Consider the following 24,223-nt stretch of genomic DNA (forward strand, 5'->3'; position numbering starts at 1 on the left):
CCGGCATGTGCCATGTTTGTTGCCTTGGCTCACGGTTGGCTAAGTGTTCCCAGAGTTTCTGATTGATACTGGAATTTTGTCTATGAACTGGCTATGTGAAGTATCATGTTGGACAGAGCAGGTTTGGATCTGATTTTGACTAATACCCAGGCCTCTGTTTAACACAGGAAACTTGAAATGTCTAAACGTTGATTTGTACACAGGACAAATGTGACCAAATGTTATTACAGTAATGTGCTGCACAGTGTGAATCACGAGTGGAGGAATGTAGGTAACTTTCATCTAGACATGCAGTGATTAAAGAACATATGAGGGTGAATGGCGCTGGAAGTCAAAACGTTGTCAACCATGTGAATCATATGAATGAATGTGTTGGTTTCTTACCACACAAGGTTTCAGAACACCAATCTAAGGAGAGGAGTAAAGATTTCAGAGACCTCCCTGTCAGTCTCTGGACCATGTGTCCGTGTATGCGTCCATCTGTATGTATGTGTGTGCATATGTGCGTGAATCACCAAGGGTCACAGACAGGGGCCAAAACTCTATGGGAAAGGGGTTCATTAAAACTATGGCTTCAATACGTCACATTATAAAGCCCCATCTCCAGATATACTTATGGTCATTTTCAGGGACCAGAGACATGGAATGAGACGGTGGTACTTTAATTTCAGTGGGCCCCACAGATAGAGCCCTCCCACTGGACACTGAGTCACCTCAAACAGCCATTGTCCCTGCTTCATCTTAAACTACGTATCTACACTGCTTCCAGTCAGTGAATGGAGCTGTGGGTTTGGATAAGCCGTCTGAATCACACCAAAGGAATCTGGGCCTCCACGCCGCCTTTGTACTGAGACCAGGCCCCATGGTATCACGTATGTGTGTGTGCTGAGGCCGTGGAGTCTGTACTGTGTGTGTGTGTGTGTCCTTAATATCCATATCTTTCTGTGTTTAGTTGGATGGCGTGAGGTCTCATAACCCCATAGCTCATACTATACTTACTCTGAAGGGTTATTAACACATGAAAAGTAGACAGTCTGCAGGAGGGCTATTTTCTCCTGTTTTGGAGGCCCCTCTATTAGATCCCCATTCACTTTCAAAAACAAACTCACACAAACACACACACTCGGACTCTACTCACTCTTCACATCCGTCTCTGTAACAAACTCTAGAGGCACTCAGCAGAATTATTTTGTCATGAATGTGATTAATGTCCTAGTGGGTCACTGGCTGTGCAATTAACGCTACGCACACACACACATGCAGTCTCAATTCTGTACAATCAGCGTGGGTCAATAAAGGTTGAAATTTAGAAACTGCACAAGCACACATACTTACAGACTGAAACTTACAGACACACACGCACACACACAGACATATATTTGATATCTCATAATAAAAAACTGGTAATGAATTCCCCTGTGTGCTTCTACACATCTGGGAACATTTTAGAGCCTGTGATAGATGTAGTAAGCCAGCTAACTGAGTGTGTATGCTTTATTTGTCCTCCATTTCTCTGTCATTCCACACATTTTATATGACAAATCTATCCTTTGTCAATGTCACACTAATCATAAGTCCTAATCATTACAATATGAAAAGTACCTGTTTACTTTCCCAATTCATGTTTGCAATACATAAGATATAGAAAGCCTCAGTCAGATAAATGTATAACATTTTTAGAGTAGAACATTGAGATTAATGTTAATAAAAACTGTACGTCATGTACTGTACCTCTGCCTAGCTGCTCTCTGGTTTCAGGCCATGGCTTTAAAAAGGCATAATTTTTGTTGGTTGATTTTAAGTGATTTCATCAACATTATCACATGGGCCAAGGAATACAAACACATTCTGCCAAGATGAATCCAGGTCACTTGTTCCTGTTCAAATATACTTGCCTCTTCTTTTTTTTCTTTTTTCTTTTTTTACAATACAAAATAAAAGACAGCATATAAACACACACAAACATCATCGACATCACCCTGCCCAGAAACACCTGCTCACCCCCCCAACCATAGCTCCTCCCACCAGCCTCCACTAACTGGTTTCATCAGAAGGATGTCTCTGATCAAAGAGACTATAGTTCTGACTCAGTTCCCCCACTCAGCGTTCCAAGGACAAACCTGTTCACTTTAATGTGTTCGTACTGACCAGTGGTTCAGTTAAATTTCCAGTGCCTTCACAAATGTGATTATCCTATGTTTTATACAGTGCCTTCAGAAAGTATTCACACCCCTTGACTTGTATTACATTTAGATTTTGTGCCATACAATACTCCATAATGTCAAAGGGGAATTATGTTTTAGACATTTTTACAAATGAATAGTATTCAACCCCTTTGTTATGTCAAGCCTAAATAACTTCAGGAGTAAATGACTTAGCCACAAAGGATCATTAGCTTCTTTTAAAGCTGTGAGTTGTTTCACATCACAAGCGTGTAGGCTTATGTGCCTAGTTGGGAACCCTGTAATTTGGGCAGCGCACGTGGCAATAGGCCTAGCTAATTAATAAGATGCGGCTGTCAGTGAAAAGCAATGCATCTAAAATATGTGTGAATATAATGTGTCTTCAGTATAATTTGAAATTCACAAGTAAAAATTAGCTTAAAACCTCACTGGGGTACGTGGGACTAGCGTCCCACCTAGCCAACATCCAGTGAAATTGCAGAGCGCCAAATTCATAAACAGAAATACTCATTATAAAAATTAATAAAACATACAAGTGTTATACATCAGTTTAAAGATTAACTTCTTGTTAATCCAACCACAGTGTCAGTTTTCAAAAAGGCTTTACAGCAAAAGCTTACCATGCGATTATCTGAGAACAGCACCCAGCAGACAAATCATTACAAACAGTTACCAGCCAAGTAGAGGAGTTACACAAGTCAGAAATAGTGATAAAATTAATCACTTACCTTTGATGATCTTCATATGGTTGCACTCACAAGATTCCCATTTACTCAATAATTGTTAGTTTTGTTCGATAAAGTACCTGTTTATATCCAAAATCTTCCGTTTTGTTCGCACGTTTTTTTTTCTGTAATCCATAGGCTCAAACGCAGTCACAACAGGCAGATGAAAAATCCAAATAGAATCCGTAAAGTTCGTAGAAACATGTCAAACAATGTTTATAATCAATCCTCAGGTTGTTTTTAGCCTAAATAATCAATAATATTTCAACCGGACAATAACGTCGTCAATATAAAAGGTAAACAAGAACGGCTCACTCTCGGTCGTGCGCATGAAAAACCTCTGGGACACTGTAGGGTCAACTCATTCAGAGTGGTCTAACTCTCTCATTTTTCAGAATACAAGTCTGAAACAATTTCTAAAGACTGTTGACATCTAGTGGAAGCCATAAGAAGTGCAATTTGAGTCCTAAGTCAATGGATACTGTAATGGCATTCAATAGAAAGCAACAAACATAAAAAAATCCCACTTTCTGGATGGATTTTTCCCAGGTTTTTGCCTGCAATATCAGTTATGTTATACTCACAGACATTATTTTAACAGTTGTGGAAACTTTAGAGTGTTTTCTATCCAAATCTACCAATATATGCACATCCTAGCTTCTGGGCCTGAGTAGCAGGCAGTTTAATTTGGTCACGCTTTTCATCCGGAGGTGAAAATAGTGCCCCCTACCCTAGTGAAGTTTTAACAAGTCACATAAGTTGCATGGACTCACTCTATGTGTAATAATATTGTTTAACATGATTTTTGAATGACTACCTCATCTCTGTACCCCCCCACATACAAATATCTGTAAGATCCCTCAGTCGGGCAGTGAATTCCAAACACTGATTAAACCACAAAGACCAGAGGGGCTTTTCAATGACTTACAAAGAAGGGCACCTATTGGTAGATGGGTAAACATAAAAAAGAAGACATTAAATATACCTTTGAGAATCGAGGATCGTGAAGTTATTATTTCCACTTTGGATGGTGTATCAATACACCCAGTCACTACAAAAATACAGCCATCATTTCTAACTCAGACGGAGAAGAACAAAACCACTCAAGGATTTCACCATGAGGCCAATGGTGATAGGAGATCTCAGGATGGATCAAAAACATTTTAGTTACAGCTGTAATGACTGCCAAACGTGATTCTAACATGATTTGACTGAATACTTATACGATCAAAATGTAGATTTTTTTTCTTCTGCTGAGATAGTGTTTTTTTATGTACATCGTTAACAAAACATGACAATTTTAATCCCACTTTATAACACAACAAAATGTGGAAAAAGTCAGGGGGCGTGAATACTTTCTGAAGGCACTGTGCATTTGGAAAGTATTTATACCCCTTGACTTTTCCACATTTTGTTACAATTCAGCCTTATTCTAAAATTGAGCCCCCCCCCCCCAATCTACACACAATAATCCATAATGACAAAGCAAGAACACATACATTTTTTTACCTTTATTTAACTAGGCAAGTCAGTTAAGAACAAATTCTTAATTTCAATGACGGCCTAGGAACAGTGGGTTAACTGCCTGTTCAGGGGCAGAATGACAGATTTGTACCTTGTCAGCTCGGGGTTTTGAACTTGCAACCTTCTGGTTACTAGTACACCGCTCTAACCACTAGGCTACCCTGCCACCTGGGGTGGCATGCTCACTGTTTATATTCAAGCTTTGCTTGGGCAGTGAGTTACCCTGAAGGAGCAGCACCTATTTCATCAAGATTTGCATGAAAAGAGCAGGTGTTCAGATTAGCAATGGCATGAAAGCAACTTAATTAGAAAGTTATGTATTGTTGCTAACTACTTTAATGGGGGATTTGTTGTTGTTGTTGCTATGACTGTGATATGTGGTTGTGTCACCCAGCTATCTTATAGGTCGACTTTGGGCACAAAAAAACGTTCCAACTCCACCCCTTTCTCAATTTTTAAACAGAAATGGGGTGTGCCTTTGGTGGATCATTCTGGTCATGCGCGACGACCAACATAGCTAGTTTATTAGCTAAGCTAGCCTCTGTAGCTAGCCAGTAACTTCTCCAGTATGTGTTGACGCAATTTCACAGGATTTGTTTTTGGATGGAAGCTGTAGAGGTCGGTAAGAAATAGCACTTCTGTAGCCAAATATCTATTTATCAAGTTTTTTCAAGCATTAAATGACCTGGTATGATGGTGCATTGGTCAATGAATTGTTTAAAGATGTTTTTTATTTTATTTTGCCCAAAGTCGACTCTGGGTAAGAGTGTCTACTAAATGACTAAAATGTAAATGAAAATTAATGAATTTGTTGGACATAAAGTGCATCGGTATCCAAAATAACATACAGTATATGACATTAATAGGTAGCCAAGCCACTGTATTCCACTAGATCGGGGATGGGCAACTTTGATGGGGGTGGGGGCCACACATTGTTTTTACTCATCATGGGGGGACATAGTGGCTCGTGGGTCTACATACCCTCATTTCATGCAATTCTACTTATTTGGCCGTGGGGCGGAGAGGAATTAACAGATTTACAGCTAATTTCCTGCAAAAGGGTTTGCCGTTTTTAGTATGATAACTGATGATCAATGGGCCCCACCCCGGTCTGTAATACGACCGTGCTTACTACAAGTTTAGATAGCTGGCTGACATACTAACTTAGCAATAATAAATAAATAAAAATTGCGGACATGGGCTGAGTGACTGTTAATGCACAAATTTCGAAATATACAGTGAGTTGAGACCCCAACTGAGTCCCCCCAATTAAAAAGAGTCCCCCCTGCACTACTCTACTATTACTATACTGCTACTAATACTATCACACTACAACTGTTGATGAGATTATGACTTGTTCTATATTCCTATAACATTGATTTTCATAGTGTGTGGTTTGCTAAATATGATACTTTATAAATTCCATAATGTTTCATGAAACATTTACATGGTAGTCTGGCTGACAATAAACATGATTTGGTTAACCCACTGCATGTGTTTGAGATTTTCATACAGTAATGTACTCTGGTCAATGTCAGAATTAAAGGGAAACCTGAACTATAAAGTTATTAGTCATCTGAGTGAACTATCCGGATGAGCTATCCCTTTAATAAAATATGTAAGTATTGTTATTTTAACAATCTGGGTTAACTGTTCCTTTAATAAAATCTGGACATACTGTTCCTTTAATGTTTCCAGAACTGTGACGGAGCTACGGACCGCTACCCTCTCATTGGTCGCTCAATTAGCAGAGTTCTGACTCCAGATGTTCTAGAATTTTCAGAGAGCCGGAAATGCAAAAGCAGCATATCATTCCACATTATCGCTCATTGACCGTGTTCCCCTAACAGCTAAAACAGCCCACACGTTCACATACATACACCCACACACAAACAAACACACACATGCAGTGACGGGGTCATACATGGTCTCACTGCCAGTCACAGTTCCACAGTTATCAACCAACTGTTGGCACCAAACATGACAACAACATTGTAATTATAATTCTAACTAGAGAGTAATTATCTTGGAACTTTTAGTGCCAATGTGTCACTGACTGAAATTCTAAATCTCCAATGAACTTTGGCAAACTGTGTATATCTGTGTCTCTTCTGAAGCTGCTCGGAAAATAACATCAATACTATTTTTCACATTAAGACTGTTTATATAAAATACTTCAACATGCAGCATGGCTGGATACCAAACAAAAAGTATTGGTTGATTGGGTACTAGACCTGGATGTCCAATCACTCCTGTGTGTAAACATAGGCAGTTCCCAATACCCCCCTATAGCCCTCCCCCTCCATTTTGTGCAATCCCTCGATCCTCATCGAGTCGCAGTGCTGTCCCAATTCAACTTTAAGGGAGTGGTAGTGCCTTTTCAGCGCTCTAGTTTGGGGTGGCAGGTAGCCTAGTGGTAAGAGTGGTGGGCCAATAACCGAAAGGTTGCTGGATCAAATTCCTGAGCTGACAAGGTAGAAATCTGTTGTTTTCCCCCTGAACAAGACAGTTAACTGTTCCCGGGTAGGCTGTCATTTTAAATAAGAATGTGTTCTCAACTGACTTGCCTAGTTGAATAAAAAAAATATATAGTTGGCCCTCCAAAGAAAGGAAATTGAGATGCATGATTACTTCATACGGAATCATGCAAAAAATGTACAGTTCAGAGAAATATGTTAGTTCATCTAGAGACAAGTGATTATGCATATTTTAAGTCAAAGTTAATTCACGAAAACCTACTTATTAACAAGCTATCTAGCTGACTAGCTAACATTATCCAACTAGCTAAACATTTAGTTTGCTATATGGGCATTTGACATTTGTATGAATTGTAATTTGTGTTGTTTAATGTTTTAGGGAATCCTGAACAATCCAGCCAGTCATCTTGAGAAATCCAGCTGATGTAAAGAATCTAACTTACTAACTAACTACCTGGCTAACTTGCTGCAAATTGAATGTAGAATTTTTGTAATTTTGCCTTTATTAAAAAATATTTCAAAGCCAGTCACTTTATTGTAGTAACGTAACGTTAGAGATTGGAGATATTTGCCAATGCAGGTAACGTAGCAGCAGGGCTTGGAACCAGTTCAGGGAACTGAAAAGTGGAAAAAAATAATCAAGATTCATAAACTAAACCTGGAACGAAAGTGATCCATATGTTCCCGAAACAGAAACATTATTTTAAAAGCATTGGAACTGGTTAATAACGTTATTTACGTTCCAAGCATTTTTTCTAGTCCCACAACAAAGTGCCTATGCAAAGCCCTCTCTGTTTCACTTATTTCAGTGTCTGCCAGCAAGCCAAAAATATATGATTGTGTGTGCTTGGGCTACCTGCCACTCACCCCACCCAAGCATAGGCTACTGCACTGACATTACAAGCTTGATTCAGAAGATTGGGAGAGAGATTTTTAATTAGCTAGAGAATTGGTAAACTTTTTCAATGCTAGTTAAGGATACTATATGCCTAGTTAGAGATAATGCATTTCATGCAGATTCCCAGCGCTTCAAGCCTCCTCCTCAACCCTCTCTCCCCACCTGCAAAATTTCAGTCGCATTTTGCGCCTTAGGCGACACTTGTCTGTCCATCATGCATGTAAACAACTAGCTTACCTGCTCTATCCACACTGATTGGTGATTATTTGACCCTACTGGTCATCTATGAACATTTGAACATCTTGAAGAACCATCTGGCCTTAATGACCATGTACTCATATAATCTCCACCCGACACAGCCAGAAGAGGACTGGCCACCCTTCAGAGCGTGGTTCCTCTCTAGGTTTCTTCCTAGGTTCCTGCCTTTCTAGGGAGCAGGCCAACGTGCTTCATTTTCTGCATTGCTTGCTGTTTGGGGTTTTAGGCTGGATTTCTGTATAATCACGTTGTGATATCTGCTGATGTAAAAAAGGGCTTTATAAATACATTTGATTGATTGATTAAATGTTTTTTATGTTGATTTCACAGGTTAAAAAATGAACAGAAAGGAACAATATTAATCAGTCCTTTATTTTGGTTCAAATGTCACGCCCTGACCTGAGATATCTCTGTTTTCTTTATATTTTGGTTAGGTCAGGGTGTGACTAGGGTGGGTACGCTAGTTTTTGTATTGTCTAGGGTTTTTGTATGTCTAGAGTTTTTGTAGGTCTAGGTGATTTGTATGTCTATGGTGGCCTGATATGGTTCCCAATCAGAGGCAGCTGTTTATCGTTGTCTCTGATTGGGGATCATATTTAGTTAGCCATGTTTTTGGGATCTTGTCTATGTGTAGTTGCCTGTCAGCACTTGTTTGTATAGCGTCACGTTTCATTTTGTTATTTTGTTTGTTTGTTCAGTGTTCATTCTTTTTAATAAATAAGAATGTACGCATACCACGCTGTGCCTTGGTCCAATAACGAACGTGACAGAAGATCCCACCAAAAATGGACCAAGCAGCGTGGTCAGGAGGAATGGACCTGGGATGAGATTTTGGGTGGAGCAGGAACCTGGACGTAGGCTGGGGAGTATCACCGTCCTCAGGAGGAGATAGAGGCAGCGAAAGAGGAACGCGATATTACGAGGAGTTGTACCAACGAGACAAGCACGAGAGGAAGCCCCATAAGATTTTTTTGGGGGGTGGCACACAGGGAGGTTGGCTGAGTCAGGTTGGAGACCTGAGCTGAGCCAACTCCTCATGCTTACCATGGGGAACGTGTGACTGGTCAGAGACCGTGTTACGCAGTTATGCGCACGGTGTCTCCAGTTCGCATTCATAGCCCGGTGCGCTCTATTCCAGCTCCTCGCATTTGCCGGGCTAGAATGGGCACCCAGTCAGGTCTCCAGTGCGCCTCCACAGTCCAGAACAGAACTTCCGGCGACAGTTCCCAGTCCGGAGCTTCCGGCGACAGTTCCCAGTCCGGAGCTTCCGGCGACAGTTCCCAGTCCGGAGCTTCCGGCGACAGTTCCCAGTCCGGAGCTTCCGGTGACAGTTCCCAGTCCGGAGCTTCCGGCGCCGTTTCACAGTCTGGAACCTCCAACGCCGTTTCACAGTCCGGAACCTCCAATGACGGGCCATAGTCCGGAACCTCCAACAACGGGCCACAGTCCGGAACCTCTATCGACGGGCCACAGTCTGGAACCTCCCAACGATGGTCCCCAGTCCGGGGTTTCCGGCAATGGTCCCCAGTCCGGGGTCTCCGGCGACGGTCCCCAGTCTGGGGCCTCCGGCGATGATCCACGGTCCGGTTCTACAAAGGCGGAGGAATCAGCGTAAAGAGGGGGGGCTGCGTCCAGAACCGGAGCCGCCACCGAGGGTAGATTCCCACCTGGACCCGCTCTATAGGTTTCATTGTTGCGGCCGAGAGTCTGCACCTTTGGCGGGGGTCCTGTCACGCCCTGACCTGAGATATCTGTTTTCTTTATATTTTGGTTAGGTCGGGATGTGATTGGGGTGGGTATGCCAATTTTTGACTTGTCTAGGGGGTTTTGTATGTCTAGGGTTTTTCTCGGTCTAGGTGATTTGTATGTCTATGGTATTATTGTTGTCTCTGATTGGGGATCATATTTAGGTAGCCATTTCCCCTTGGTGTTTTTGGGATCTTCTCTATGTGTAGTTGCCTGTCAGCACTCGTTTGTATAGCTTCACGTTTCGTTTTGTTATTTTGTTCAGTGTTCATTCTTTTTAGTATATAAGAATGCACGTATACCACGCTGCGCTTTTGTCCGATTCTTATAACGAACGTGACATCAAACCGGTTCAGAACTTCGTTTTTCCAATTGGAAAAGTGGAAAGAAACAAAAAAGAATGGTGGTTCAGAACAAAGAGATTGGAAAATAATTTTGGTTCCAAACCCTGCTACCCCGAGCTAACTATATTCTTCCTTATTGTGTAGCTCAGTCCTTACTCCTGAATGACAGAGAAGCCGGTGGCCAAAACAGCAACAAAAAATTGCACTTTACTGATGAAATAGGATAATAAAAAATGGTATATACATAATTGATAAAAACATACACTCACACAGATATAATTGCACTTGGCGCTAGCAGGGGTGGAGTCTATAAGGGGTGCCAGTGGTGATGGTAACAGAGGTGGTGGTTTTGGAAAGCCGTGGGTTGGATGGTTCTGCGATGGACAGGATAAGTGCTGTTCAGCGTGCGTGACGGGAGAGTACATGTTACGTATTACAACCTACAAGTCTCATGTTACATGTCTGTTGGTAGGTCTTCCTGCAGGCTCTCTAGTTGGTCTGCTTGGATGTCTTCATCCTGAAAGAACAAAACAGAGTATTAATATAAGACAGTTAACAGAGCCATCGATTTTTTTCCTGTTTCCCCCCTGTGAGTTCAGGTCAACCACTTGACTGTTGCGCGACTGTATTTAGATTAATGACTATTTGTTTTAGTTATAGTCTGCCTCCCAGAGTTATACTTGTAACATCTGCTCCTGCTATGCCCTCTGGTGGTCATCCGGTGTTCTCTTGACCTGCAGCGTGCGCGCACACACGCACACACACACAGGTGTGCTGGAGTCGGAGCAGATCCCTACCAGCTGCAAATTGTTCCAAATGCTCATTCCTGAGCATGCTCATTCCTGCCACTTCAAATAAAATCTATTCGTCACATACTCATGGTTGGCAGATGTTATTAATGCAACTGTAGCGAAATGCTTGTGCTTCTAGTTCTGACAATGCAGTAATAACCAACAAGTAATCTAACCTAACAATTTCACAACAACTACCTTATACACACACAAGTGTAAAGGAATGAATACGAATATGTACATAAAAATATATAAATGAGCGATGGCCGAACGGCAAAGGCAAGATGCAGTAGATAGTATAGAGTACAGTATATACAGTGCCTTGCGAAAGTATTCGGCCCCCTTGAACTTTGCGACCTTTTGCCACATTTCAGGCTTCAAACATAAAGATATAAAACTGTATTTTTTTGTGAAGAATCAACAACAAGTGGGACACAATCATGAAGTGGAATGACATTTATTGGATATTTCAAACTTTTTTAATAAATCAAAAACTGAAAAATTGGGCCTGCAAAATTATTCAGCCCCTTTACTTTCAGTGCAGCAAACTCTCTCCAGAAGTTCAGTGAGGATCTCTGAATGATCCAATGTTGACCTAAATGACTAATGATGATAAATACAATCCACCTGTGTGTAATCAAGTCTCCGTATAAATGCACCTGCACTGTGATAGTCTCAGAGGTCCGTTAAAAGCGCAGAGAGCATCATGAAGAACAAGGAACACACCAGGCAGGTCCGAGATACTGTTGTGAAGAAGTTTAAAGCCGGATTTGGATACAAAAAGATTTCCCAAGCTTTAAACATCCCAAGGAGCACTGTGCAAGCAATAATATTGAAATGGAAGGAGTATCAGACCACTGCAAATCTACCAAGACCTGGCCGTCCCTCTAAACTTTCAGCTCATACAAGGAGAAGACTGATCAGAGATGCAGCCAAGAGGCCCATGATCACTCTGGATGAACTGCAGAGATCTACAGCTGAGGTGGGAGACTCTGTCCATAGGACAACAATGAGTCGTATATTGCACTAATCTGGCCTTTATGGAAGAGTGGCAAGAAGAAAGCCATTTCTTAAAGATATCCATAAAAAGTGTCGTTTAAAGTTTACCACAAGCCACCTGGGAGACACACCAAACATGTGGAAGAAGGTGCTCTGGTCAGATGAAACCAAAATTGAACTTTTTGGCAACAATGCAAAACGTTATGTTTGGCGTAAAAGCAACACAGCTCATCACAATGAACACACCATCCCCACTGTCAAACATGGTGGTGGCAGCATCATGGTTTGGGCCTGCTTTTCTTCAGCAGGGACAGGGAAGATGGTTAAAATTGATGGGAAGATGGATGGAGCCAAATACAGGACCATTCTGGAAGAAAACCTGATGGAGTCTGCAAAAGACCTGAGACTGGGGCGGAGATTTGTCTTCCAACAAGACAATGATCCAAAACATAAAGCAAAATCTACAATGGAATGGTTCAAAAATGAACATATCCAGGTGTTAGAATGGCCAAGTCAAAGTCCAGACCTGAATCCAATCGAGAATCTGTGGAAAGAACTGAAAACTGCTGTTCACAAATTCTCTCCATCCAACCTCACTGAGCTCGAGCTGTTTTGCAAGAGGAATGGGGAAAAATTTCAGTCTCTCGATGTGCAAAACTGATAGAGACATACCCCAAGCGACTTACAGCTGTAATCGCAGCAAAAGGTGGCGCTACAAAGTATTAACTTAAGGGGCTGAATAATTTTGCAGGCCCAATTTTTCAGTTTTTGATTTGTTAAAAAAGTTTGAAATATCCAATAAATGTCGTTCCACTTCATGATTGTGTCCCACTTGTTGTTGATTCTTCACAAAAAAATACAGTTTTATATCTTTATGTTTGAAGCCTGAAATGTGGCAAAAGGTCGCAAAGTTCAAGGGGGCAAAGTTCAAGGGGGCCGAATACTTTCGCAAGGCACTGTATATGCCTAGTTGGGAAGCCCGTAATTTGAGCAGCGTGCGTAGCAATAGGTCTAGCTGATTAATAAGATGTGGTTGTTGGTGAAAAGCAATGCATTTAAAATGTGTGAAATTCACGAGTAAAGAGTTGCTTATTAAGTCACATAAGTTGCATGGACTCACACTGTGTGCAATATAATTGTTTAACATGATTTTTGAATGACTACCTCATCTCTGGACCCAGCACATACAATAATCTGTAAGGTCCCTCAGTCGAGCAGTGAATTTCAAACACTAATTTAACCACAAAGACCAGAGAGGTTTTCCATTTCCTCGCAAAGAAGGGCACCTATTGGTAGATGGGTAAGGATAAAAAAGCAGACATTGAATATCCCTTTGAGCACGGTGAATCAATACCGCCAGTCGCTACAAAGACACGGCCGTCCTTCCTAACTCCGTTGCCGGAGAGGAAGAAATCCTCAGGAATTTCACCATGAGGCCAATGGTGACTTTTAATCAGTTAGAGTTTAATGGCTGTGATAGGAACTGAGGATGGATCAACAACAATGTAGTCACTCCACAATACTAACCTAAATGACAGAATGAAACGAAGGAAGCCTGTGCAGAATAAAAAATATTCCAAAACATGCATCCTGTTTGCAATAAGGCACTAAAGTAAATCTGCAAATAAATAGTGGCAAAAAATGTACTTTATGTCCTGAATACAAAGCATTATGTTTGGGGCAAATCCAACACATCACTGGGTAGCATTCAAAATATTTTCCAACATGGTGGTGGCTGCATTATGTTATGTGTATGCTTTACGTTGGCAAGGACTAGGGAGTTTTTTGGGGGGATAAAAATAAACTAAATAGAGCTGGGAGAGATTCACCTGAAATCCAAGGCCAAATATACACTGTACCGTAATTTCCGGACTATAAGCCGCTACTTTATTCCCACACTTTGAACATCGCGGTTTATACAATGACGCGGCTAATTTATGGATTTTTCCCGCTTTCACAAGATTCGTGCCGCCAAAAAACTGAGCACCGTCACATAATGTGACGTAAATCGAGCGCGCTCAAACTTCATACTACTGTATGAATTGGAGAATTGGGTGAATGACATTTCCAGGAAGACTGTAATATTCCGTTACTCTCAGATACCGTGTCTCTGTGTAGACATGCAGAGAATTATTTTTAGGTTATAGGTTCTCTCAAGGGGTTTCTTACTTGTTGAGGGCGTTCTTCAGGTACTGCTGCAGCCACTTGGTCTCGGGATTGATACAAACCTCCTTGTGGTTCTTCAGCTTGGCACTAAGAAGAAAGAAAAGAAACAGGAGTAAGATTAGTTGAGAAAGAAGAGAGGGATGAGATTAATAGTTTCTGGTGCGCTGTTCCATTCCAGCACAGACTGCCTGAATTTCACCTCCATTCAATCCACATTTATGTGCAGTAACATGGAAAGCTGTGTATATGCACTGTTGAGGAGAGCTGGTAAGTAAGAATGTTACTGCACCGTTTTACTGCACCTGTATCCTGTGCACGTGACCAATAAACAGTGATTTGATTTTATATCTAACATCTACATGTGCTTATCTCTTAAACCAACCCTTGAGCAACTGAGCTGCATTCAGACCTGGAGTCCTAAATGGGGGAGATATCTCTCTACATTAGCCATGGTTCTTGATATCTATATACAGTAACTGACTTAGTCAATAAACGTTAGTGTTCCACATTGCCTCCACAACTCCACATTGCCTCCATATGTTTACCGGGTAAAGCTATGCTGGTCTGTCATCACCCCAGGTGCATTCCATTGTTCTTATGTGTGTTACCCAACCCCTATCCTCACACACCATTATCATGTTATCACCTATCTGCCTCTAGGCTAGAAGATTGAATTACCACTACCTTCTATGTTTTAAAAAGTGACAACTGCATTTGGTGGTTTAGATAAAGAGATCCAGTCAACCTGTCACTCATAAAGCTATCAACTAATTAATTCCTCATCCCTATCCCTGTTTCCAGTGTTAAATAGTTCCCTGGGAGGAGATATGTTTCAGATGTAGCCAGGTATTCTACAGATAAACACATTAGAGAAGTGGATATTTAAAGGTGTCACAGATTGTATTTACTGGAGACGTTTAAGCATTATGTTGTATTGGTTTTAATGATAGACAGTTCAAGATTGGTATTTAAAGGGATCCATGATCCATCCCCTCTTGCCCTTTGACGAAATAACCCTAACCATGTGCCTATTGGCTATATCCAGAATAACCTGTGGCAATTGGCTTAGACCAGAATAACAAATCTATTTGCAGATGGGTCATGGGTTAGATCATGTGTCTCTATGTGGGGGGTCAGTGCTTGAAGTGTGTAGTACACATGTTATGAACACGTTTTTATTTTCCAAGATGGCATAGCAGTGGGGATGTCTGTTTTGATTGTCTTGTCCAGTCCCTTGTATATATCGTTTTTTCTACATATATTTGATACTTTTTTTTTAAATCTCATTTTCCATCTACGGACTGAACATACTCTCCTGCAACCCGCCTCACCCAATGTGGTATGGATCTGATATTTTTACACTTTTGAACTGGAAACCCCCTTCTGAAGCTTGCCAGCTAACTAGCTACTAGCTAGGACTCAGTTAGCCACTGCTAGCGGTCATCACCATTAATTAACTCAGACTGCCAGCCTCAGCCCGGGCAACTCTTGCCAGACTGCACAGTGCAAAATCTACCCAGAGCATATCGGACTGCTTTTCTCTACCACATCTCCGGATTCCTACCGCAAGCTCTCAACCTTTACTCCGGATCATCACAGCTAGCTAGCTGCAATCCGAGTCGCTACTCCTGTCTAACGTCTCTGTCCCGAAGCAAGCACCAGTTAGCCTGGAGCTAGCCTGGAGCTAGCCTCGAACTAGGCCCATCTCCCGCCTAGCAGAAGAGACTATCAAGCAATCCCTGGGCTAAAATGACCTCTTTCGGCAATTTGCCTGGACCCTTTTCTGCCGACACGGAGCCCCGCTGATCCATCACGACTGGTCTACCAAGGTAACCGCCCGAGGGGGTTTCTGTCCCGAAGCAAGCATCAGTTAGCCTGGAGCTGGCCTGGAGCTAGGCCCTTCTCCTGGCTAGCCAAAGAATTCCATCAGATAATTCCTGGGCTTCAATACCTCTTCTGCCAATTGGCCTGGACTTTTTGCTGCCGACACGGAGACCCATCGATCCATCACGACTGATCTGCCAACATAACAGTCCGAGGGGGTTTCAACAGACTCTCCCGTTGCGACGTTCCCCTGAGGACCATCTGCAAGCATGCTTCCATCCCCGGCCTGTTAGCTGTCTGGATCGCCGTGCCTCCAGCTCGCCTAGCTACTCACTGGACCCTATGATCACTCGGCTACACATGCCTCTCCCTAATGTCAATATACCTTGTCTATTGCTGTTTTGGTCAGTAATGTTGTCTTATTTCACTGTAGATTCTCCAGCCCTACTCAATATGTCTTAAGACACTAACAGCTTAGACAATTAAGGTCACAGTTATGAAAACTTAGGACACTAAAGAGGGCTTTCTACTGATGCAGATATTCCATATATTTTTGTTAGACGCATGTGTGAAATATCTCCATCTACATGTGTAATAATGTAGGCAGTTAATTTGAAGGATTTGTTTACCAGGATTGCAATTATTATTTTGGAAAACAATTATTGTGATTCATCCTATATTGTCCCTAACATCATTACCCCATAGCAACAGATGTGGGATACATACACACACACACACACTCATACACACTCTCCACCCTTCCCCCATAAACAACCACAAGCTCAACAAGTTCAACATTTGTTCCATCCCCGTGCCCACCTCAAGAAAATACTTGATGTGCGAATGCATATACGCTTGTCGCTGATTGAGACGGCATGCAACATTTAGCATGTATGGGAAGATTTGATTAACCAATGCCAAGTCCTAGCTGATGGAGCTCAGATACACCCCCTTCCCTTGAAACACACACACACTGGTCCCCCATTTTGACCATTTCCCCAAGCATCTCTGTGCAGACAGAACTTTGATACATTTTTTCCACCAGGGCCACAATAATTTGCCCCCTCTCTGACTGATCATCTGAGTGTGACCCCATGGGTTACTGCAGTTATTGTTGCCAGCACTGCTATGTTGTCCCCTTGATTTCGGCACTTAACCCCCCCCACAACAAAAGTTCCCTGGGCGCCCAGGGTGGCAGACCCCAGCACCTCTCCAAAAACCTGTATATGTATGTGTGTCTTTCAGATGGTTGGGTTAGAAGCAGAAGTCAATTTCAGTTGGACCTTGTGTGCAAATGACCAATAAAGAGATCTTAATCTTATAATGTTGAGCAGTACCAGACCCTGTGAGTTAGGAGCTAGAGAAAAGCCAGTGCGTGAGAACACAGACCAAATATTTAGAGAAAAACAAAACTGCATCCAATTCCCAACCCCCCTCACTCACACTCACTCTTTTTCACAATAATGCTTCCTGTGGATGTGTCTAATTATGTGTGTATTGCGTACAGAATGGACAATGAGATGGGCATCAGCAGTGTGTGTGTGTGTGTGTGTGTGTGCGCGCGCGTCTCCTTTCACTGGCTGTCAGCTCCATGAGATTGATGGTATGAAATGTTTCAGAGCCAGAAGGTCTTGGGTGTGTGTGCATGATTTTTCAAAATGTCTAGTTTTTGTAAGACCCCAGGACATCGGGAGATGACGTCAAATCTGTCCACTACGGCCAACATTTAAAAAGTGTTGTGGTGAACCCGGGTCTATAAAAGAGCAGTCAGCTGCTTAGACCAATGGTACATCCATCCATTGCAAGGCCAGTCTTAATTAATGGCTAAACTAAACAATAGAGTTGTTTTTCTGAACATAAACAATCAGAATGAATGCCTGAATAAAATTAACCCTATCCCAAACCTTAACCCTAACCAAAAGGAATTAATGCCTGACTGTTAACCAATCAGAATTAATGCCTTTCTGTTTTACTTAAAGCTGCAATATGGCAACCAGACCAAATTCACGTAGAAATGTGAGTTATAGATCTGTCATTGAAAGCAAGTCTAAGAAGCGGTAGATCTGGTCTATGAGCACAATGCCTATGCTGCCCATGCTTAAGTTAAATTTTTGCGTCTTTTACTTTTGGTCGGTTTTGTACACCCACTTTAAACAGCTGAAAATACAATATTTTTGGTTATGGAAAATGTATTTCACAGCTGTTAAGATAGTACAATGATTCTCCACACAATGATTGCTTTTTTTGTCACATAAACTGAAAGGAGGCTTACTGTTAGAATTTTAGCAACCAGGTAATGGCTTAGCATTTCTGCATGTTTCATCATTAACGAAGTCAGAATCAATGCCTAAATCAAGAAATTGGTCACAATGGGACTCCCCTGTTGAAATAAAGATAAAACCAAATAAGTCAAAACCGGCCACTAGGGGCAACGGGGAGCACTACTATCATGAAGTAGGCTTGGCTTTTGCTAGGGTGTTGTGGTTGGCATATGGGCGGATGCTGGATTCAAAGGTCATGTGTTCAATCCCAGTGATAGGCACTGTGGTATCAATAAACACCTCAAATGTTGATGTTTGGTGCAATTTCGAAATGTGACGTTTGGAGAAATGTCTATTTTGCAGTGAGACTCTGAAAGCTTGTTGTTCTGTGATCTTGTCCATCCGTACATGTGTGTGTTGGGGAGGTACTCACATCACTTGGAAGGGGCAGTTGGGTGTGTGCAGGAACTTCAGTTCTCGGATGTTGCGCTGGGGGACGGTGTTAACTGTAGAACGACACCAACACCTCTCCACCAGACTGATTGGTTTAGCTGAGGAGAGGGTTGAACAGAGAACATGAATGTAATGTACAGTAACATGAATATAATATCCTTCAACTACACATTTTGCCATGGTGAGTAGAGAAATTGCTGCAGTTTTAAAGCAAACTTTCTGCAATTATACACATTGTTGTCACAGGATGGAGAGAAGTTATTTAGTTTTAAAACTAATTTCTTGCAATTGTACACGTTTTGTCAAGACTTATGCCATATTAATGATATCTGGGTGAGAAAAATTTACCAAATCAAGGGGGGCCTCCTGGAGGTCAGGGCCCCTGGGCACATGCCCAGCATGCTCGTTTAGATAACTGGCTAGACTAACTTACCAATCCCAAAAATGATAGCTGGCATGTCTCATTGAGTGACGGTCAGTGACTGACATAACAAGAGACAAACTGCTAATGCCGAACCAAATTTGAAACTTGCACCTTGCGTATTCTACTATTCTAACACGCAACACGCAACCACGACTGATTTGAGATGGTTTGGGATGAGTTGGACTGCAGAGTAAAGGAAAAGCAGCCATCTGCTCAGCATATGTGAGAACTCCTTCAAGACTGTTGGAAAAGCATTCCATGTGAAGCTGGTTGAGAGAATTCCAAGAGTGTGCAAAGCTGTCATCAAGGTAAAGGGTGGCTACTTTAACAAATCTCAAATATGAAATATTTTTGATTTGTTTAACACTTTTTAATTACTACATGATTCCACATATGTTATTTCATAGTTTTAATGTCTTCACTATTATTCTACAACGTAGAAAATAGTAAAAATAAATAAATACCCTGGAAAAAGTAGGTGTCTCCAAACTTTTGACTGGTACTATATATGATGCATGGAACTCGCAGATGAACACTCATGGGCATCCAAAATCTCATTTGCATTTAATCTAAAATAGCGTTTGTAGGAAGCAGATGACCAACGCCCAATGATCTTCAGTGTGGATGCAGGTACAGATAAAGAAGCTGAAATGAATGGGTTGCATAGCTTTATTACGATAACCACCAAAGCAATGCTATTGACTTTGGCCTGAACACCGACATATATATAATGCAAAGAAGTCGCAGATTAACTCACTTTTGGCCATCCAAAATCTCCTTTGCATCTGTTATTTCATAGTTTTGATGTCTTCAATATTATTCTACAATGTAGAAAATAGTAAAAATAAAGAAAAACCCTGGAATGAGCAGGTGTGTCCAAACTTTTGACTGGTACTGTACAAATATATATATATATATATATATGTCAGGGGTCCCTAGCAGCTGGGGGCCCTAAGCAACTGCTTAAGTCAATGAGAAACATCTACAGTAAGAGATAAGTGGAGAATATGAATACAACCACTCATTGTCTCAGACACAGGAGAGAACCCAAGGCCTAGTCAAATAATACTGTCAGAGATGAGCAAGGCAACATGAGTACCCCCACTGTCAAGTTGAACATGGAGAATGTTAATATTATACTACTAAACCCCTCACTTTCTTACTTTCTCTCTCACACATGTATATTATGCAGTGAGTGTGTTTGTTTAGTAAATCATGTTGTTTGGTAAGCTTTGTATTTTCTTTAACTTGGTGATGCGGTGGATGTTTGAAATCATTTAACAGAATGTCCCAATATCAGACCGACAGTAGGCTACTGTTCTGTGGTTAATCATACCATTTTCTTGACAAGGACATTTAGATTTGTGATTAGAAATACAAAGTCAATAATTTACTAAACAACAAATAAACATTTTGTGATAAATAGGCTTTAATAGCCCATTATTTGTTGAACATTTCTGAAGTTAAAAGGTAATTTAATGAGAGTAGGTCTAGTCCTAATTCTATTTCATACCACATTAAGCTCAGTGTTTAGGGCGTTCACTGCTCTAGAATGTAGAGAAAAACGGGGTAATTCAATAGGGATATTATGAAAGTAATGTCAAAACATTGTTTTCTTTTGCCCTATGTCATTATAAATCACATTGAATGAATCATTAGATTGTTCTCTACAATATTATAACCATAATATACATGTACTTGACAGTTGTTGATGAAATAAGAACGTTAATTTGCTTTCCATGGCATTGTTGAATACTAATTCCTGATTGGCTTGAAGTGTATTCTAGAGCGTGCATTATTTCCCTGTAATGAACAGTACATCAGCATGGTAGCAATGGCTGTAGTTAATTCTTACATGGTTTGTTTGAGCTGCTTTTTAAAGCTAAAGTCGAATTAAAAACATGATTGGCATTGTTGAATTCGATTTTCATAATAGCAAACTAGGACTGCATTCCAACCACTTAAAAGACACACCCTCTCCCGTCAACCTCAAATTAAATGGACACTTCTGATGACATCATGACGTCTGACGAGTTAAAAAATATATATTATATAAAAAATATTTTTTTAAATACAGATCAACAATTTACATTCTTACATCATTACAAAACAGAACGCAGGTATTAACGATGTAAATACTGGAAATAAACAAACAAAAAGATAAATAAAATAAAAAACAATTCTAATGCAATTGTAATCATTCTGAAAAAAAATCTTATTGTAATGATTTAGGAAAATGTTATTCTTGTTGTTATTCACTAGGGTTAATATCATAGAATTACATGGATATATCTTATGTAAAATTTTGCAGTGCACTTCCATAACTTTGTTTGGTATACAGTATTTATATGGCCTTAACCATGCATTTTCCAGAATATGTCAGGAATAAGCATGTTCCAGAAAAACTTTCCTCTCGGTGTAAATTTGGTTTGTGAATGAAGAATTTGTCTTATATATTTATTACAACAAGATCTCACGCCTTCCAATCTGAGTTCTGGATAAACTTTGTGATCATTCCCAAAATTAAGATACGTTTTCATAAGTGTAGTTAGACCACTGGGAACGGCTTTGATCACAGAAATAAACTCTCTGAAACGCTTTCAATGTTATAAATGGTTCATATGTGAGAATATTACGTCAATATTCCTCTCATACCAGCTGGGGTAGAACAATGACTTATTCCTTACAGTTATGTCTGAATTATTCCACAAAAGAGCTTTATGTGGGGAAAAAATGTGCAGGAAACATATTTTCCAGTCCATTAAAGCTTGTTAGTGAAACCTAGCCAATTTAGCAGGTAATCTTTTGGGAATAGAATTACATTTCAGTAAAAATTGAAGACCTCCCAATTTATTAAACACATTATTTGGAATGAAATAACATATTGAATCAGTATTGATCAAACATTTTTTCAACCAGTTTATCTTAAAAGTGTTATTTATGTCAACAACATCTGTCACACCCTGACCATAGTTTATTTGTATGTTTCTATGTTTTGGTTGGTCAGGGTGTGATCTGAGTGGGCATTCTATGTTGGATGTCTTGTTTGTCTATTTCTATGTCTGGCCTGATATGGTTCTCAATCAGAGGCAGGTGTTAGTCATTGTCTCTGATTGGGAACCATATTTAGGTAGCCTGGGTTTCACTGTGTGTTTGTGGGTGATTGTTCCTGTCTCTGTGTTTGTTGCACCAGATAGGGCTGTTTCGGTTTTCCACGTTTGTTGTTTTTGTATTGTTTGTGTTTCATCTTCATTAAAGATGTATCTAACTAATCACGCTGCATTTTGGTCTGATCCTTGTTCCACCTCTTCGTCAGAGGAGGAGTTAGAAGAATCTCTTTACAACATCCAACACTTCTAGACCGCCTTCTGCTCTTTCGTTAGAAAGGACAGATTTTTTTAGTTTGTGAGACTTATTTTTCCAGATGAAGTCAAGAAAGGTCTTATTAATATCTTTAAAAGTAGCTGGATTTACACACAACGATAATGAGGGATACACAAAACGAGACAGTCCCTCTACCTTGGACAGAAGTACTCTCCCAAGTATATAAAGATATCTTTGTAGCCAATTATTAAATATATTTAGTTCTCTTACTTTTAGGAGAGAAATTCAAATGTCTGACTAAGTGGTTTTTTGTATTCCTAAATATTTAACACAGTCCTTTACAGGAATATTTTCTATTTCTTTATCATCAGAGTCAAATAAACATAAGATTTCACATTTAGAAACATTCAGCATTAATCCTGATGCAATTGAAAATGCAGTTATAGCATTAAGGGCATGGGCGACCTGGTCTTTGTCTCTTAAGAAAAGAGTGGTATCATCAGCTAGTTGGGAGATTTTGATTTCTTCGTTAAAAATGGTTAAGCCATACAAATTTGCATTATTCAGAATATCTAGAGAAGTTCCACAACCAAAATGAATAAAAATGAAATGGCGAAATTGGGCATCCCTGTCGTACACTTCTGATGATACTGAATCTTTTGGAAGTATTAAGGTTTAGTAGCACAGAACTATTTATATCTTTATAAAACATGCAACATACTTTAACATTTTCACCAAATCCAAAAAGAGACCTAAAGAGAAATTAATGTTCAATTGTGTCAAAGGCTTTACAGAAGTACAAAACTAGTACAACCGCATCGGAGTCAATTGCATCTGAATAATCTATAAGGTCCAAGACTAAACAAATGTTAGAGTTTATGGGATGGCCCTTCATAAATCCTGTTTGAGTCTCATTTATAATGGTATCTATTCCTTTCTTTAATATTTTGGCATAAACCAGCGCAATCAATTTGTAATCAACATTTAATAAAGTAATTAGTCTACAATTGTCAATGAGAGAAGGGTCTTTATCGGGCTTCGGAATCAATGAAATAAGGTCCTGTTTCATAGTGGAGACCATTTCTCAATGTTTAATGCAATCTTGAATCATATTGAAAATCGAGTCTTCTAGTAACTCCCAAAACTGTCTATGGAATTCAACTGACAGGCCATCAGGGCCAGGTGATTTCCCCTTTTTCATTGAATTCAGAGGCTCTCTAATTTCTTCAATTGACACAGGTGAATCACAAACTGAGTGGAAATCATCCTCAATTACAGGGACATAATTCAGAATGTGGCAAATGTAGCTTTCACGACCATCTTCCTGAAATTGAGAGCTGTAATGAAACAACAGGGAGCAAGTCTCGAACCCTCGACCTTCGAGCCCGAGGTCCGGCGCGACTGTGCCGCAAAAGCATGCTCGTGCGGCAGGGACGATTTCCACGCTTATAAACCCAGGGTCGTTACACTACTCCCTCCTTTCAAAGAGCACATCCTCGCGCTAGCTTGCGGCTCTTTGTCTTACAGGAACGCGCTCACCGGCCAAGCACATGCACTGTCGTGGATGCGAGGTCCGATCACTTCGGACACCAATGTAATGAAACAGCAGGGGAGCACTATCGATCTTCTCGCCCGAAGGTCCGGCGCGCTATCGACTGTGCCGCAAAAGCATGCTCCTGCGGCAGGGACGATTTCCACGCTTATAAACCCAGGGTCGTTACACTACTCCCTCCTTTCAAAGAGCACATCCTCGCGCTAGCTTGCGGCTCTTTGTCTTACAGGAACGCGCTCACCGGCCAAGCACATGCACTGTCGTGGATGCGAGG

General features: G+C 40.7%; 1 protein-coding gene across 4 annotated transcripts in view; it reads right to left on the reverse strand.

The window, feature by feature from the left end:
* LOC135512516 (stromal cell-derived factor 1-like) overlaps nucleotides 1–24,223 on the reverse strand; it is a 47,636-nt gene that overhangs the window by 12,994 nt on the left and 10,419 nt on the right. The window contains exons 2-5 of one of the 4 annotated variants that reach the window (XM_064934609.1): nucleotides 18,630–18,747; nucleotides 14,115–14,198; nucleotides 10,614–10,672; nucleotides 4,039–10,529 (exon numbers count right to left, since the gene is read on the reverse strand). In XM_064934609.1, the coding sequence (XP_064790681.1) occupies nucleotides 10,645–10,672; nucleotides 14,115–14,198; nucleotides 18,630–18,747 (230 nt within the window). In that variant the 3' untranslated portion in view covers nucleotides 4,039–10,529; nucleotides 10,614–10,644. Of the gene's footprint in view, nucleotides 1–4,038; nucleotides 10,673–14,114; nucleotides 14,199–18,629; nucleotides 18,748–24,223 lie in introns of those variants that run through there. The other 3 variants (XR_010451425.1, XM_064934610.1, XM_064934608.1) reach the window with 3 other exon arrangements.

Source organism: Oncorhynchus masou, chromosome 24 (genome assembly GCF_036934945.1).
Source record: "Oncorhynchus masou masou isolate Uvic2021 chromosome 24, UVic_Omas_1.1, whole genome shotgun sequence".
In the NCBI taxonomy this organism is placed as follows: Eukaryota; Metazoa; Chordata; class Actinopteri; order Salmoniformes; family Salmonidae; genus Oncorhynchus; species Oncorhynchus masou.